Consider the following 18,051-nt stretch of genomic DNA (forward strand, 5'->3'; position numbering starts at 1 on the left):
AAGCAGGAAAGCTTCTGAAGGGATCTCCCGTACAGATACAGTCGGACAATTCCATGGCTGTGGCATACCTCAACCACCAGGGAGGCACTCGCAGCAGATTGGCGATGAAAGAGGTATCTCAGATTTTTCAGTGGGCGGAATTAAATATTCCAGCCTTGTCGGCTGTGTTCATTCGGGGGATCCGGAATGTGAAAGCGGACTTTCAGGTTGGATCTGCTGGAGGGAGAATGGGCCTTGAACCTGGAAGTGTTCCAAGAGATTGTATCCCTTTGGGGACTCCCAGAAGTGGATTTGATGGCGTCCAGACACAATTGTCAAGTACTCAAGTTCTGCTCCTGGACCAGGGATGCGAGAGTGTGGATGCCATGATGGTTCCGTGGTGTTTCGACCTTGCTTATGTTTTCCCAAACCTTTCCCATGGTCACTCGGGTCCTCAAGAGGGTGAGGTCGCAAGGGTTGAGGGTAATCCTGATTTCACTGCATTGGCCCAGAAGGTCTTGGTAGTCGGACATTCTGAGATTGTCGACAGCGTCGTGGCGTCTTCCTCGACGTCCGGATCTGCTCATACAAGGTCCGTTCCTACACCAGGACCTAGATCGGCTCAATTTGACGGCCTGGCTTTTGGGACCTCATTGTTGAGGTCGCAAGCCTGTATCGGAAGCAAATTATCATAGAGTATGGAAAACCTATATCGGTTGGTGTGAGAGATAGAGGGTTCATACCTCTAGATTTAAGGTTAGTAAGCTTCAGGTGTTCCTTCAGTATGGCTTTACTGCTGGTTTGTGCCTACAATCCTTTAAAGTACAGCCTTGTCTATTTTTTTTAGAGTGGTACTCTATCTGGATTTTAATATATATATATATATATATATATATATATATATATATATATATATATATATATATATATGCAACAAGGGGGTTATTGGAGCGCGCTAAACAAAGTACCACCTAGCCAATTTAATAAATTAAACTGATACTGAATCGTATCAGTGGAATTTATTAAATTGGCTAGGTGGTACTTTGTTAACGCACTCCGATAACCCCCTTGTTACATTTCTGTACACCCCTGGTTCTCACTAACAGGCTAACCATATCAGAGGAGCTGCTGTTAGATTCGGAATAGCGCACCACGGAGGTTAACCTATTTGTTGATATATATATATATATATATATCTATAGCAGGGGGAAGAAAGAACGTCACTCCAGGCGCTTTTGAAAAACAGTACTTTTACTGTGTCTGCCAACGGCGTTTCGGGCCTAGGGCCCGTCTTCAGGACAATAACAGTTATACCATGTAAGAAGGTTCAATAAATACCTTATCAGAACTGGTGCCTCCACGCCGCCATTCCGCCCTCCCTCCGGCTCCGGGACCTACTTCCGGGTTCACACTCCGGATGTGACGCGGTGCCTGCTTCAGGGGACGTGGTGTTGGCACTGTCCCTGTGTGATACATAAAAACAATATATATACATCATTTCATCACATTATATCCATCTGTGCATATATATATATAAATTATACTTTGTTATGTGATTAAAAATCGATTACTGATTCTCTTTTTTTCCCGAACATCCATCCCGATATATATATATAGAAAGCAAGGTTCCTAGTAGACCGCAAGGTAGCCAGGAACAACACGTCACTGCAGCACTTAGTGAAAACAAGTACTTGTTGTTGCCTCTTGAGAAAGGGGAAGTAACCCCGAAACGAGCCGTTGAGGCTATGCAATAAAGACTTCACCTTTTTCACTAAGTGCTGCAGTGACGTGTTGTTCCTGGCTACCTTGCGGTCTACTAGGAACCTTGCTTTCTACAAATTTCTACAAGGGCACGCAGCTTTACTTCATTTCTTCGTGGGAAGTGCCGGTCCAGTGTCTGCGCATATATATATATATATATATATATATATATATATATATATATATATATATATATATATATATATATATATATATATATATATATATATATATATATATATATATATATATTACAAAACGTATTAATTTCCATTGTAAGATATTATTTAAGCCATTTTATTGCTCAGTTGTAATAATTCCAGTAGATTTGATTTGTTCGACATCTGTTCTCATTACCCTTTTATGCTGTGGTTTATCTAGCTATGAGCCATCTAAATGGGCAGAGGCTTCATGGAAGGGTACTGCGAATTACTCTCTCAAAGCACCAGTCTGTTCAGCTTCCTCGTGAAGGACATGAAGACCAAGGCCTGACCAAGGATTACACGAACAGCCCACTGCATCGCTTCAAGAAACCAGGCTCAAAGAACTTCCAGAATATCTTTCCTCCATCAGCAACTCTGCATTTGTCTAACATACCGTATGTATAACACGTATATATAATTTCTAAATGTGATGGACATTGTTTTGTCCATCCTTCTTGTAGTGATGGGTTAAATTCACTTCAATATTGTATAAGAGGAGAATGCTCTAGTTCGGTGTTACTTAGGGTCAGATGCACTTCAAAAAGTGATAAAATGGAGAGTGACACCCAACCAACCAGCTCCTGCCTGACATGTCGCAGACTGTGTTTGAAAAATGCCAGGTAGGAGCTGATTGGTTGGTTGTTTTTAACTCTCCATTTTATCACTTTTTGAAGCTTAGTGCATCTGGCGCATTGTCTGATGGTTTCCATTGGGAAATTGCAGTAATTGAAGAGGCCACAATAAAAACTTTCTTGTGTGAGCATGTGTAATATGTTCATACAATATAGTAGTGCAAAGGCATTTCAGCATTGTTAAAAGGTCCATATAAGGACAGAAGTACATGCAATTCCTCCAACCAGGAGTATGGGCATTCATTTAATTCAGCAACACCTCTCCTTTCATCTTGTAGCAACACATTCCTCACCACTGCAGCTACACTCTCAGTTTGTAGCCACTTGTGGTACCATCAGCAAAAAATTATACCAATATGTCAAAAGGGTGCTTCACAATGTAGTGGTTGAGCCAAGCTACTGTTAAATATAAAATGGGGCGTCACTCCCAATAAAACCTAGGTAAAAAAAAACAATAATTGTCCAGTAATATTGAATACAATAGGGTATATATAATAAAAACCTTGTAAACATGAAATAAAATGTATATCATATTCACCCATATGGAAAAGATCCAATTATTGCACTAATGTGGTGAGCAAATGTCCATTCCTCTGATGCCCTGGTAGTATATAGTCCCATGAATATTAAGTGGACCTTGCATAGTCTCATGTTACCTCTTTAATGCCAATGGCTTGTAGGGGTGGTGATAGCCTCTCCTTAGGCTGGTGTGAGTGACCACGGTGGAGGCTGATGTACACACAGGTGCCAAGTTCCAGAAGAAGAGGGTGTAAGTTCTTAATTCTCCAGTGATTTTTAGGCAGATAGTGTGGGTTCAGGGCTGGTCCAATCAATAAAGTGTTCTTGTGCTCAAGTGCAGTCCAAATAGGTGGTAGGGTTACACAAAGGCCAGTATTCAATGCCTCAGATTCGCCGGTTTTTTTCAGTGAATCTGGCAATTCGCTGGGTTTACGGCGAATTTTCTGTTAGAAAAAACAATTCTCCCTATTCAATGGAGGCAATTCGCCACAAATGAACAGCGAATGTCTGCCGATTCGCCGTAAATGATTCTCCACAATTCGCCTGTGATTTTCAATGGGGTTTTTAGTGGAATTCGCCGACAGTGTATTCAATGCTCAAATGGAGAACTGCTTTCTCCATTGATTTTCGCCATGATTCTCCGTTTAGCATTCGTCATCTTTTTTAGGTGAACTGTAATGTGATCTTTTAAATTAAAGCGTGTTTAATTTTTTTTTTTGGTGTTAAAAAATCAGAATATTTTTCCTATGAAGCGGCATGCTATTTTTATTCATATACTTGCAGCACATGAATATATTTTTAATATATATATATTTTTTTTAAACAATATTTAAAGTTGAGGGAGGTGAGGGGACGGGTGAGGGGAGGGAGGTGAGGGGACGGGAGGGGGGAGAGATATGCGGGGGACAAGCTGACAGGGACGGCTCCAGCAGTAGCAGACCTCTGACTCCGGCAGCCACAGCACGGTGATGTCTGCGCTGGGACTGCTTGAGCCGGAGGCTCTGCTGCTGCTGGACCTGTCCCCAGGCTGTGCGGAGGCTCCCGCCTGCATCAGCGCGCCCCCCCTGCCGCGACACCAGTCCCTCCCATCCCCCTGCAGACTCCAGACAGGCATGGAGCATCTGCGCAGGGGGATTCGTCACTCTTCACACTATTCGCCGTCAGGGGCAGCGAGCCCCTGACGCATTGAATAGTGTGGGCTGGCGTCTGGCAGCGAATTGAAGGGGAGTGAAAAATCATGGCGAGCGCACTGCGAATCAAAAACAGGATTCGCTGCCATGCGCTCGCCATGGCATTGAATACTCCCCAAAATGAGTTTCACTGTGTATGTTCTTTTTTTTTTTAAGTCCCTTTAGCCACCCCTCTCCATAGCGTCAGGTGAAGAACTGTAAAGAAAAACCTTTAAGGAAGCTAAATAAAAACCACTACAGGTTGAGTATCCCTTATCCAAAATGCTTGTGACCAGGAGAATTTTGGATAACGGATTATTCCGTATTTTGGAATATTTTAATCTTTCAATGATGTATCTTGAGGTATCTTGCATTTATGTTGTACATATACATCAAACACATGAAATAAACACAAATATATTTAATTTGTGCATAAAACAAGGTTTCAAAACATGAAACAAAAAAAAAAAAAAAATTTTGTTCACTTTCTGGAATGTTTGGTTTTCGGAATAATTCGGATACAGGATACTTAACCTGTACTAGGGTGGCAGCCCATCAGGCTGCAAGTTTTGAATGGCGTCTCTAGATACATGTTTGAAATGTGTGAGTTCTGTGTCCACAATGACCTAAATCACTAATTGTTAGTTTTGTTCTCCTTTTCCATTTGAAGAAAGGGTAGAGGTAGAGTGTTCTCAGTGCTTTCACCAGTTATGGTCCATTCTCCTATTACGGTTATGCTGTGTACACACGATACAATCCAGATGAGATTTTGACTATATAGTCAAAATCGCATGCAGATCGCAAGAGGATCGTATGTAGATCTCACAGGTTTTTTTACCTTTCGATCCCGATGCGCGCTCCCGTGACAGCACAAATCGAAACCCAGATAGACAGGGCAGCAATGACTATATAGTGCAGATTGTATGAATTGTATGTAAAAAGTACAGCGATAGCAAAGATTTTATAGCACTCGAATCGAATAGCAAGGGAATCTCACCATGTGTACCCACCATTACTTTGCACTTTGTACACCAGTGGCTATGCGGCAATCTTTGGTGTATATTTCTATGTAATTGCAATACAATTGTGATTTGTGTTTCCATTAATGTTGAGTTTGAAATGAGCAATTGTGTTTTTAAAACTTTTTGGGGTATGATGCATGGCATAAATACCTAAAACATATGAAACCTCCGGGCCCTGCAGGATTTAATAATGTCAGAGATTTTCTCGCTACAGAATAAGACACTGTTTACAACTGTGTTTTGTGGTGCAATAAATTTGGTTCGCGTCCGCAATAGAAATGTTAATGATCTTTGGGTAAGTATGGTAACTGTCATGTGCAGGCAAGGTATTAGTCATGAAACATATGATTTAGTTGTAAGTAGTGCTCTTTATTAGTCACCGTGCTAAGCATTGAGCTACACTTAAACAAATATTTAACAGTAAGTGCAAAAATGTACATACAAATGGTGGGTGGGTTTTAGAGGGCATTTTGCAGCCAAGTTACAGTTCTGGTGCGTGAATTAAATAGTTAATAGGCAGGGCTGTAAGGCTGAAACTTGTTGGAGTCACATTCAACATCAATCCTACACACTACCATCAAGTCTTCTCTACTACCAAGAGTTGAACGCACGGAGCTGCTAAGCGTGCACGATCACGGGCAGTGAAGTCTCGCGACTGCACATGCCCGAAAGTCACGACACTCAGTGTAGAGCACCGTGGGGACACAAGCCAGCGGGCATGAGGTGCAGGCAGCCCCGGCAGAAGATAGAACAGCACCGTGGGACATATCTCTTTGTGAGCGCCTGCACCAGCCATCTTCATCAAGTGCTGATAATATCCAGGTCAAGTGGCAGACCTAATAAGGTATCACAGGAGTAGGTGTACTGCGGGCCGGCCGGGACACCAGCCCCCCGCACCACCTCCATGCATTGACTATGCATGACTATTTAATTCCCCCATCAGCACTATAATTTGGCTGCAGGAAAGTCCTCTCCAATTATACCTCCAATATTCATCTTGAAAAAACCAAGTCTGGCTTTCTATGCACAGAGATTTGTATACCCTTACACCTCACTATGCTAAAAAAAAAAAAATAGAAAGAAATTGGCTAAAATGACATACAATGTTTCTATGTATTCACTTCTCGCACGTGCTTACCTACATACCTGCACTCTGTCACAGCCATGCCCTCATGTATGTACAGCCACCCCCCAACCCAGATAAAGCCCTGCCACATGTACATTCCCAGCAGAAACATGCCTGGTACTGGTGGGAAGCTGGGTGTAGGCGTGAAGTGTGTGCAGGTTGCTTTCTCCCCAGCTTCCTATCCACATCGGTGCTGCACTGCTCTGCAATCTTAATGCAGCTGGTAGGCAAGTGCTGTCAGTGGTGTGTGTGTGTGTGTGTAACCAGCCCAGGATAATCTGTGTCGGCAGGTACCTGGCCCCTGACATGACAGTGTGATGTCCGACACTTGGAACTCTATCCAGGCTCAAGATGCAGCCTGACAATCAGTGTTGGTGACTGCGGCTTCACCCTCAGGGCTGCAGCCGCTTACATCACTCTGGGAGAGAACCCTGGCAGCCTGCCCCTCAATCTGTTCCCTCACATTACACATATAATAACATTGCCAGCATATAGTCACAATTTTATGGATAGGGGCCCCCACAAGTTATTTGACCCGGGGCCCCAACAAATCTCCATGGCTGCAAATACTTATTGGTCAAGGTTAAAAAATAAAATACAAATCTACGTACAAATTGAATCGCTCCCGTAATGTTATAATGACATGGAATTCACATAGACAGTTGTATTTGGCAATGAAAGGAGGACATGCCGGATTGTAAAGCACTACGGAATCTGCTGCGCTATATAAGAAACTAAAAACAAATAAGTGTACAGTATCTGGCAACTGTGTCATCAGTAGTTCTAGTACAGTGATCAGAAACAAAGGATTCAAACAATGTAAATATATGTGCAGTTGTGTGATTGGTGTACAGTATAGTGTATATCACATATTTTTATACTTCTAAGAGAAACCCATAGATGCCTAAGGGCTATTTCACATGCTCCGGCTCCTGCTGGGCAGAGAATCCCCGCACGGCCAGAAGCCGTGCCGCACATAGTAGTTAATAATGGACACAATTGTGTCCATTCACACGGGACGGCCGCCCGGTTGCAGCCGGATCCAACCACTGGAAAGGACGGCTGCCGGGCTGTGGCCATCCCCTCCATTGTAAACTTCTCAGTGCAGCATGACTTCTTGGCCATGCGGGGATTCGCCGCCCGGCAGGAGTCGGAGCGTGTGAAATAGTCCTAAGGCATTCTCCTATTGCTACCCTTCATCCCTACCTCAATAAACTCCTGAGATGGCACTATAATACAGTAGCTTCAGTAACCAGTTCCACTAACACAAATCTTAGCTAGAGAAAGTAAAGACTGTTGTATATTCAGCTTTTATAACTACCCAGGGGGCATGCAATGGAATGTAGTCACTGTTCTTCTGTATGCAGTATTTTCCTGCATTTCAAATATTTGCACTATTGGCCAGTTGTGTAATAGATGACAGAATGTACTTGATCCACTTAAGCAATTTGGCCCATACCCCATTTACATTTTCATTAATGTCTCGCAGGGGAATTAGGGAAGTATGGTTGGACCTGCTGGAATTTTGCATGTGGCTTTATGGGCATGTCACCAGATAAACATTGTTTAATTGTATGGTTATTTTCCTAAATTGTGTTAGGAATAATTACAATTACAATGCCATTATGTGTATAAAGCTGGATACACACTAAAGGCCCCATACACTATGTGATTTGGGCACGATTTCATCTTATTCGGATGGATCGGTTCAAATCGCGCGTATACATCCCGTCCAACCCAATGTGTGGTCCCATGCGCATTGGGTCGGAGTGGGAAGGGCTGCAAATAAGATTTGGTAAATCTTTTGTGCAGCCTGGAGGTGGGCAGGAGGCGCAGTGGGCGGTGAACGCAGCAAGGGGACCAGAGAGCCCATACAAATGAATTGGCATCCAGTGATTGGCTGATAGGTCTCCCCACCCCTGTCAGCTGTCAGGATGACTAAGGGGGGTATTCAATGTGATGGTCACGGCAGTCGAGAGCTTGCTCGACCGCCGTGATCCAGTCCTGTTCTCGGTCAGCTCGACTGCCGGGGAGCGAAAAGGGGGCGTGGCCGCGAGTTGCGGCCGGGAAGAGGCGAGCTGCAGTCCATAGCCAACTTCTGCTAGCATGCCCCTCTCCTCTCAGTGACTGAAGAGGGTACTTTTTGACAATAACTATATATATATATATATATATATATATATATATATATATATATATATATATATATATATATATATATATATATATATAGTGTATGTATATGTATAAATGTTGGTAAATTTCATATATTAATAGTTTTTTTTCCAATTTTTTTTTTTTTATCCTGTAAGGCCTTCAGTCTCTGATGAAGATCTTAAGAGGTTATTTGCAAGCACTGGCTGTACAGTGAAGGCCTTCAAATTCTTCCAGTAAGTATTCCCTCATTTTTTTGCCCCTGTACTAAGTAGTATAGGGCAGACACTCCCAACCTCAGTCGTCAAGGCATACTAGCAGTACAGGTGTTAGTGCCATCCAGGCTTTGCCATGTATGGTTAAATCAAAGTAACAGATGTACTAATTAAATCACCTGTGCTCAAGCATGGCTATCGCTGAAACCTGGACTGTTAGTGTTCCTTAATGAGAGGATGGAAATACCTGGTATAGGGCATAGGTCTTATGGCAGAGTATCTCAAACTCTATCCTCAAGCACCCAATTGGTTCAGGATTTAAGTCTATCCATGCTTGGTCACAGGTCACTTAATTGTATCTAAGTCAATTAGATTTATCTGTGCGGAACCATGTATACCCATAAAACCTGGACTGTTAAGATGCTGTAGAGATGACGTTTGGGAACCACTGTCATACGGACTTAGCCCTATACCAGTGGTTCTTAACCTTGGTCCTCAGGACCCTCCAACATTGCACATTTTTCAGGTCACCTTGCAGGTGCACAGGTGCACTCATTATTCACTGACACATTTTAAAAGATCCACAGGTGGAGCTAATTACTTCACTTGTGATTCTGTTTGGAGAACTGGAAAACGTGAACTGTTGGCAGGTCCTGAGGACCACTGCCCTATACTATTTATCAATTAATACAGTTTATAATAATGTATATTTTTTGAGACCTAAAAACAGTGATAATCATTAATAATGATTATTAATAATATATTTTGTGTAATAATGATTAACCCAAAGAATGCCATTTATAGATATGCATAGTCACTTCTATGTATTAAAAATGTAGTGTTGGTTTGTTTTGTTATAGGAAAGATCGAAAGATGGCTCTTATCCAGCTTGGTTCATTGGAGGAAGCTATTCTGGCTCTAATAGACCTACACAACCATGATTTGGGGGACAACCACCATCTGAGAGTCTCTTTTTCCAAGTCAATGATCTGAGTTCTTTTATCCTTTCAAGTTTCCTCCCTCTTCACTCTTCCCTTGTAAAAACTGGACCTCTGTTTTGGCAAAAAACCTCAGACAGAGACTGAAAATGCCAAGACCATCTCTGCCTCGTTTATAATATTGTACCTACAAATGGAATCTCCTATCCCTTGTCATCTACATCTACAAACATGCAAAATGCGGAATTACCAAGGCATAAAATAATCTGCTTGATGGCAGTAAAACCTGCTAATTCTGTGCCCCCTTCCCCCCCCCCCCCCCCCCCCCAAAAAAAAAAATCTAAACTTTTTTGTTTTGTATTTGCTCATACATGGTGGTCATTTTTCTTTTTGTTCCAAATCAACGTTGCATAACATTTTATGGACAATCATCTAGGTTCTGAGTATCTATGGTTAAATATATATTATTTTTCTCATTTTATTTTATTATTCTTTGGTAATTTTTATTTACCAACTTTATCTTTGTAGCTTTAAAATGTTTAATTTAAAGTGCTCTTTAAAACAAAATACATATTTTTTGCATTCCTTTTTCTTTTATTTTATTGCTGTTAAAATGTGTTTACTTTAGTGGTCCATTTTCTTAAAGTTTTGGACAGTGGGCCACATTTATATAAAAATGTATCGAATGTCATTGGCCAGTTATTTTGGCCAATTTTAGACCAAACTAAAAACCTAGATTGTGTGGAAGACCACCAATATTTTATTTTGTTTTTCTCTCAACAACCATTAATATTATTATTAGTTGACTATCTGTGTATTAGACCTTTTTACTTTTTCATAATGGATGTATAATGCTGTAGAATTAATACACTTTTATACAGTATGTAAACTAAAAATATGACAGCATGTACCAATTAGGAGACAGATTTTTTTTAAACAAAAAGCTTGCTGATTTAAATGTGTTGTAACAGTGATTTTGGAACAAAATGAAAAGGTTCTCAATCATGAACGGTTTCTTTTCTGACAAGAAAGTTTACAATCTTAAAATTTTTATTCAGGTCTCATTTGGTTTAGCAGATTTTTAAAAAATTATTTTTGGTAATGTGTTTAAAAAGAAGACTTAAACCTCAAGGGTTTTTTGTACCACTATGATAACTAAAATCCTTTAGTTACTAAATTACTGTGTACTTAATTTACTTATGTGCCTTATTATGTGCTTATAATGAAAAGAATAGGCTAGATTTTTCTTTCTGATGTATTTTTGAATATTGTATTGTGTGTGGGCTTGGTTGGGCATTTTTTTTCTGTCCTTATTTTGTTAGATTTCATCTTTTTCGTTGGTGTTTTATGTTGTCCAGAAAGCATAAAACTGTTTTAATTCATTTTGCTGTAGAAAGCAGGCGTACAAGTTTTTCATAAGGCTGTCTGGATACTGTATGTTATAAATACATGTTTCTGTATCTGATTCTTTGAAAAAGCTCTAAAACCACACTCTAGAGTTTTTCTTTGGTGTAAAGCACCCAGAGCGTCAGTCCCATGGGCTGAAAGTTGGACAGCACTATTTCAGAGCCACGTTTTTAAATTTTACATACGTGTTAGGTTGTTGAAATCGGTCACTGAATTTCAGTGAGTGTAGTGTCTCTGGTTGTCTCGTTTTGTCCGATGTAGAACTTGTGTATACGTAGGGGAGGGTTTTAGGGCAAAATGTCAGCTCTTTTGTTGTACACACAGTAGAAACAAACTAAAAATCCATAAGTGTTTTTAAGATCGTTTCTTTTTTAAATTCAATTGGCCAGGATCAGAGGTGTCACTATTGGGCTATTGACTGCTCCAGAGTGTCACCTTCTGACGGGCTGGCACCGCAACACTATCTACTCCTTTGCCAGGTGCTGCACTTTTACATGATCTTGCAGTTCCCGACACCTGTTCGTTAGGCGGAGCAAGCAGTGCAGCAGAGTCTTCAGGGGCAGTCCATCATCTCCGGGAATGTTGGGCATGCCCCTGGAGCGATGAAAACAGGGGCATGCCACAAGTCCAAGGCCCTTCCTGTGAGGTTATTCCCCTTTTCAGTTGCACGCTTTGGGTGTCACTGACCCCAATGACGCCACTGGCCAGGATGACTTCATAGAAAATTTTGCATGCATACATGTATGTAAAAGAAAAACAATAAAAACCCCACAGCTGCAAGCAAGTAAAAATGTGGGTTTTATTTTAAATGCAGACTTCATCAGGTTTTCAAGTATGCAAGCTAGCTGTAAAATACTCTTGTGATTGTGCCCATACAATATAAAACCTATATTGATATATAGTTATTAAACCTTAATGTTTCATTTTGGTTAGCTGATATTGACGTAGAAATGGCAATCAATGTATTGCTTAACATCTAAAGTGGTTTGTTATTTAGGATTTATGGCTGGTAACCACTAACCAAATTTCTATCTTCCTGTTTAACAGTGTACAAACTGTTACCGCACTCAGAATATCTCAGGATATCTTGACTTTCTTTCTTTTAGTTTTTTAATACGCATTTCAAAATGCAAAAAAATAAAAAAAATGACATATCCTCAAGAATGTCTAACCGGCACTGAATGTCAGCTGCTGCTGTTGGCAAAAAGATGCAGCGGTGAAGATATGTAATATAGATGAGCTGTGAGTCTAGGTCTTAGCTGGTCTAAGTACATTGTGTGGTGTTAATCAAGAGTCTCATCCCCCTTTCCAATGTTTAAAGAAAAATATATCTATATATATATATTTATATATAATCATTCCAATTAATTATTGCTTGTTTGAATAGTGTTCTTGGAGGAAACAAACATGTTCTACATGGCTTCAATATTGTATATGATTAATGAGCAGTGTTTTCTTAAACAATTTACATATAATTTGAAGTCCCTCCTGAAGTCCGTTTTAACATACAGTATATAGAAATATATTAAGTATATAGAAATACTTAATCTATTGTGGGGCTACTAGTTTCTACCTATTTTGGTCAATATGCCGGACAGCATGTATTATTATAAATCCCTACTCAGGTCATTTTAATGAGCAACAATAAATTGTCACCCATTTCCCTTTTGAATGTGTTGGTATATCAAAAGTAACCAACTGCTGAATTGTACGCTGTAATTGACCAATAAAGCTGCATGATTTCTTCTTCTTGTTCTGTAAAATAAAATGACTCTAATATACTGGGTGCACCTGCCTTCAATAGTGACTTTTGGTACTTTAATAGGGCACATTAAGAATACTGCAATAACATAGTGCCACTTGTGCTGGAATACATGGTTTTCCCTCTCACATCTGCAGGCAATAATATATGTGGTACCATAGAACAACTGCCCGTACCACTAAATAAATATGGAGGCTTGTCTGTCTGGATAATTATTGCCTCTTTTCACTGTTAAATGACTTGACGATTATTATAATTAGCATTATACGTTGATTATAGAGACAAGCAATCATTGGAAGTTGATGGTTTCTATGCTTTATGTATAATAGACCTTTTTCTCTTTGATCTTTAAATTTAATGGTTGGAAAATGTAACTTGGGACTTTAAGTGCCCTTCTTCAATCATAAGCTAGATTTGTCAAAGCTTATAGTCTTCCTCTTGGAAATGTTCCATCATGGGATTGGATTGCTACCATTTAAATTCTCTATCTTGATTGTTTTAGTTGGTTGAAGTTACGGCATACATCTTTTGTCTGTCTAGTAACCACATGTTTCAGGGGAAATGATTACGATAGGGCTGGTTAGTAGTGTTATACACTGACTTACCAATGCTGTTGTAGGCTGAGATGCGAAACGCATTTATTCAGTTAATTTGCACATTTGTTTATGTAACTACAGTATCTTTCAAGTTAATTACTGGATGGCCTTCTACGTACCATATCTTATATCTGTCTGGCCTAGCAAGAGTGCCTTGGCCCAGAGTGCTGAATGTATACTTAGTTTCCTATAAATCCAGTGCATTTTATTAAAATGGTGAAGGAGGCAACTGTAGCTCTATACTAATTGAATAGTATTTGCGTCGGTATAGTGGCAGGACTAATTATGTTTCTGTAAACATGTTGGCTTTGTAAAAAGCCAACTTACTGGTGGAAATATTACTGCCCATCTCTTACCAGTCAGTTTGCATCTGTCTACCAAAAAAATGTTGCTGCATGAATTAGTCTGAGGCAAAAGACTTCTTATAACGTATTGCATGATATTAGATGTAGAAAACTAATTTCCGTGATTTAGTGTTGTATGATGCCTTCAACTTTTTCCGCTTTGTACGTTTTGATTTTGAGGTCAATAGATTGAAGGGTTGCTGAGGGAACAAAGCAAGTAATCCATCAACTGGTTTAATCTTATTTATGTTAGGTGGTTTGTGTGTGTGTGTGTGTGTGTGTACATATATATATAACCTAAATATTTGATTTGATGTCGGAGTAGTGTGAAAAAATAGTTGTGTTTTTTTGTTTTAAGAGAGTTCAATTGCCCCACCTCCCCCTGCCCAGTGCTGGTTATTATAGGCTATCTACAGATATTTGATCAGTGTCATTTGTATTCCAAGACGTTCGATTTTCTTACCAAGGGCTAGATGCACTAAGCTTCAAAAGTGATAACCAACCAACCAATCCGCTCCTGCCTGATATTTTTCAAACACAGTCTGTGACATGGCAGGTTGGACCTGGATTTGCTGTCTGTTTATCACTCTCCATTTTATCACTTCTGAAGCTTAGTGCATCTTGCCCCAAATGTGAAAGACTTTTATTACAATTTGGCATGAATATGAACTTTTTTCATATGCTTTTGGGTTTTCTCCATAAAGACCTGATTTTATTGGCCCAATAAATTAAGACTCTTTCTTGAAAAAAGTCAAAGTGTATGGAATGCTATTCCATACACTTTGACTTTTTTCAAGTAAGAGTCTTGAGGCAAAACTCTTCTTGCCCCAAAGTTGTCCCTGAAGTCTAATATATGGAAATGTTGCCCTGGTGTTCATTTTAACTCTCTTGCCATTTTGATTTTAGGCAGTCCTATGGTCTAACCAGCTGTTCTATGTATTTTGTACATGGGGTTTCGTTTCCCCTCACAAATCCAGAGCTGAGAGTATACCAACAAAAAATTGTAAACAGGAAATTTAGTTTGGCATTTTCTCATTTTGGATTACATTGTCTAGATAACAACTATGCCAGAAATGTATTAGATATAAGTTTATTCAGCATTTCAATCACTTTGAATCTCTTGAGTGTGTATAGCGCCAAAGAGCATTCGAATTGTATTGCCTTATAAACATTACAACATTAACAATTTATTACAAACCGAAAACAACCTAGCTTTTTGTATTTTTCTACCCTTAAATTCTGAAGGAGCAGGGGCCAACTTTGATTCTAAAGTTTTTTATGTGTATATGTGGTTCTCTAGTCGCCAGTGGCATGTTGTCATTTGCTTTGAAGGTTGGCATTGCTTATAACTAAGGACTACACTCAGGAATTGTGGTACTGTTCACATACTAGATGGACAACACAGAGAAAAGGGGTCAACAATGTCTGTTCCATGCTCATAGTGGACTACTTATCACAATCTTGAGGAGTGTTTACTTCTAGTTAGAAGTACTACAAGAGAATGTACCAAAGGCAAATGTGTGAACTTTTTCCAAAAATAGAAAGTGCTCTGATTTGCACACAGAGGGCCCTGTTCCAAAATTGACAACTGCAAATTTCTGTGATCTATTGCTGTGTCTGAGGATGCAAAAACATCCACCATCTGCATAACCCTCAGGTTACTCGGTTGGCCATCTCAGATTATTTAGCAAAGGCCAGTAAATCTGCATCGGAAGAAGCCGACACTGACATCGGCACTCCCAGAGAATATTCCTCCATTTTAAGACCACTTACAGGCTCCCCACCCTGGCTGCCCCTAAATAATACACTGCAGTTTAGTGTGCATTGCGTACGATGATGTTGGACCCCTTGTGTAGAATGAGCCATAAGCATGCACAGTCCTTCTGACATCAGAGTTGTACGCAAACAATTAGGTATCTGTACAACTTGGAAAGACGCCCAAAGTCAGTGGAAAAATAGAGGATACAAATAAAATAAAATAATAATAAAAATCTAAGCATTTAAGCACCGGCATGCAGTTATTGAAAACAAATGTTTTTCCTTGTCATTTACAGTGCTCCTCACTTCTGTAAATTCTTTGCACAGTAAGTTGGATTACTGGCAACAAATACTTAGAGATATGTTTAGATCTGTGAAGTCCGAGCAATGATTTACACATACATGGGAACAATGCTGCTAACAATGTCTTGTCTAGCTTTTTCTTTCAGTACTAACGTGAAGCTATTCATTTTCTGATACTATTACAATAAGGCAATAACTAATGTAAATCAATCATTTTTTTCTCTAAGCAACTATTTAAGTTCTAATGAATGTATAGTGCCCAACACTGGATATTTTAGCTTCTCGCGGACACCCTGCAATCCTTTTCCCAATAAATCTTGATTTGGTAGCTTTTGCACGCTTGATATTGCGGATGTTCTAATTAAAAGCATTTCTGGAAGCTTGGATCCACAAGATATTTATTCATATAATATACAATGCATATGTAATGTGTTGATATTTACTTTTGCATGATCTTTCCAAGCGGTAGCAGTGCTGTATGGCACATATGCTATCCTACTCCCCATGTCATTTTTAGGCATCTTAGTGAGTGGGCGGGATTGGTATTCCTGTCTGTAGGATTATAAACGCCTGAGGATATTCACTCCTGTAATGTTGTATTTTTAATTTTTGGAGTTTGAAGCAAGTTGGCTAAAAACTAATAGGACCAAAGTTGATGTGCCTTCAATTTTACACATTTTCTTCTTTGTCTTTATTTGAATATACATTAAAAATCATTGTAGTACTTCACCTTAGTTTGCATGTGCACATAACCAACTATGGAACTGCATAGTGCACGGGTCAGGCTACCATGCATTGCTGAGAAATATGCCGTGCAGAGTAGAGTCATGCTACACCCTATAAAATGTACATTAAGTTGTATCCTAGTTTCTTAGTTGAGTTTATACTATATTTTTATTTTATGGAAGGAAAAGGCTTCTAAGCCATATTTTCCTGACAATGCAGTGTCTGTATTAATCACGTTTATAATCAAATGTACACTTTTTTTTTATATACTTAAAACACATTTGTGTGTGAGCATTGCACATTGTTTTTAAGCCCACAGTAGCACAAATTGCAAGATATAACTGAATGCTTTCCTGTACTGTATCTAGAATGTCACCTCATTGCTCTGACCAAAGATGTCTGTCCTGGTATTACTGAGACATTTACTGGTTGTGTACATTTTTTTATTTAATTTTTGTTATGTCAATCAGAAATAAGTGGCCTTTTTAAATCTGGTCATTTTTTTTTTCCGTACTCTCCTCTTGACCAGATCATTTCCTTTATGTGAAACAAAATGCAACACCTTAGTGAAATGGGGGATGGACAACTCCAATACTGTAAAGCAAGGTTATTGGGCCAATGGCATCATTTGATTATTTTTTTTTATTTGGTTCCAACTCCATTACCTAAAATGTGCATTTGAAACAAGAAAATGCTGTAAATATTTGTAACAATTTTATTTATTTTTATCTAGGCAAAAAAGTGGTTTTTGGGAACAATTTAAAATATATAGTGCTTTTATATGGAAAAAAAAAACAATTAAACTCACTTGTCTAGTATATTTTGATAAGCAACAGTACCAGCTTTACTTGTGACAATGCAGAGGGTGGGTAGCAAAAGATTCCATGTATGTTATGATGGCCTATTACATGAAAGTGAAGATGGATATTAAAGAAAACCTTTTTCTACCTGCGTAGTGCATGGTTAATTCACATTTATGTATTCTATATTCCTTTTTAAGTTTTTGTGTATTTACTGAATACTACTCAAATATCTACACTTACTCTCTTCCTCTAGGTGTTTGTAGCATGCCTTTTAATAAATGTCATTACATCTATACTCTCAAATATCCGTGTTCTTGTCTCCTGTTTGTTTGGGCTTACTTTTTTTGTTTTATTGTAAAGGAAAATAAAAAAATAATTATATATATATTTCTCATTTATTTATTGTTTACATTATGATTTGTTTTACTTGAGAGAATTTTTATTTGTGTAACGGTCACCTTTTTTTTGTTTTTAAAGCTTTACAATGAAAAAACTCCAAACACATCTGTGACTGAGAGATTGGTCACTGAGCAATATATCGCGCAGCAACCAAATTGCTGAGTGTCCTGGTCGGCAATCAGCCTGGTGGCAGAATGCCACTAGAGACATTGTAGCTGCATACAGGATCATAGTT

At 39.2% G+C, this 18,051-nt stretch overlaps 1 protein-coding gene across 8 annotated transcripts in view; it reads left to right on the top strand.

Moving 5' to 3' along the window:
- Window positions 1-17,798, top strand: part of PTBP3 (polypyrimidine tract binding protein 3) — a 188,963-nt gene extending 171,165 nt beyond the window's left edge. For all 8 annotated transcript variants that reach the window (XM_083179475.1, XM_083179474.1, XM_083179477.1 and 5 more), the window contains 3 exons: window positions 2,122-2,338; window positions 8,724-8,801; window positions 9,641-17,798. In XM_083179475.1, coding sequence (XP_083035601.1) covers window positions 2,122-2,338; window positions 8,724-8,801; window positions 9,641-9,773 — 428 coding nt within the window. In that variant the 3' untranslated portion in view covers window positions 9,774-17,798. The remainder of the gene's footprint in view (window positions 1-2,121; window positions 2,339-8,723; window positions 8,802-9,640) is intronic.
- The last annotated feature ends 253 nt before the right edge of the window (window positions 17,799-18,051 follow it).

Source organism: Crinia signifera, chromosome 1 (genome assembly GCF_055691185.1).
Source record: "Crinia signifera chromosome 1, ASM5569118v1, whole genome shotgun sequence".
NCBI classification, from domain to species: domain Eukaryota; kingdom Metazoa; phylum Chordata; class Amphibia; order Anura; family Myobatrachidae; genus Crinia; species Crinia signifera.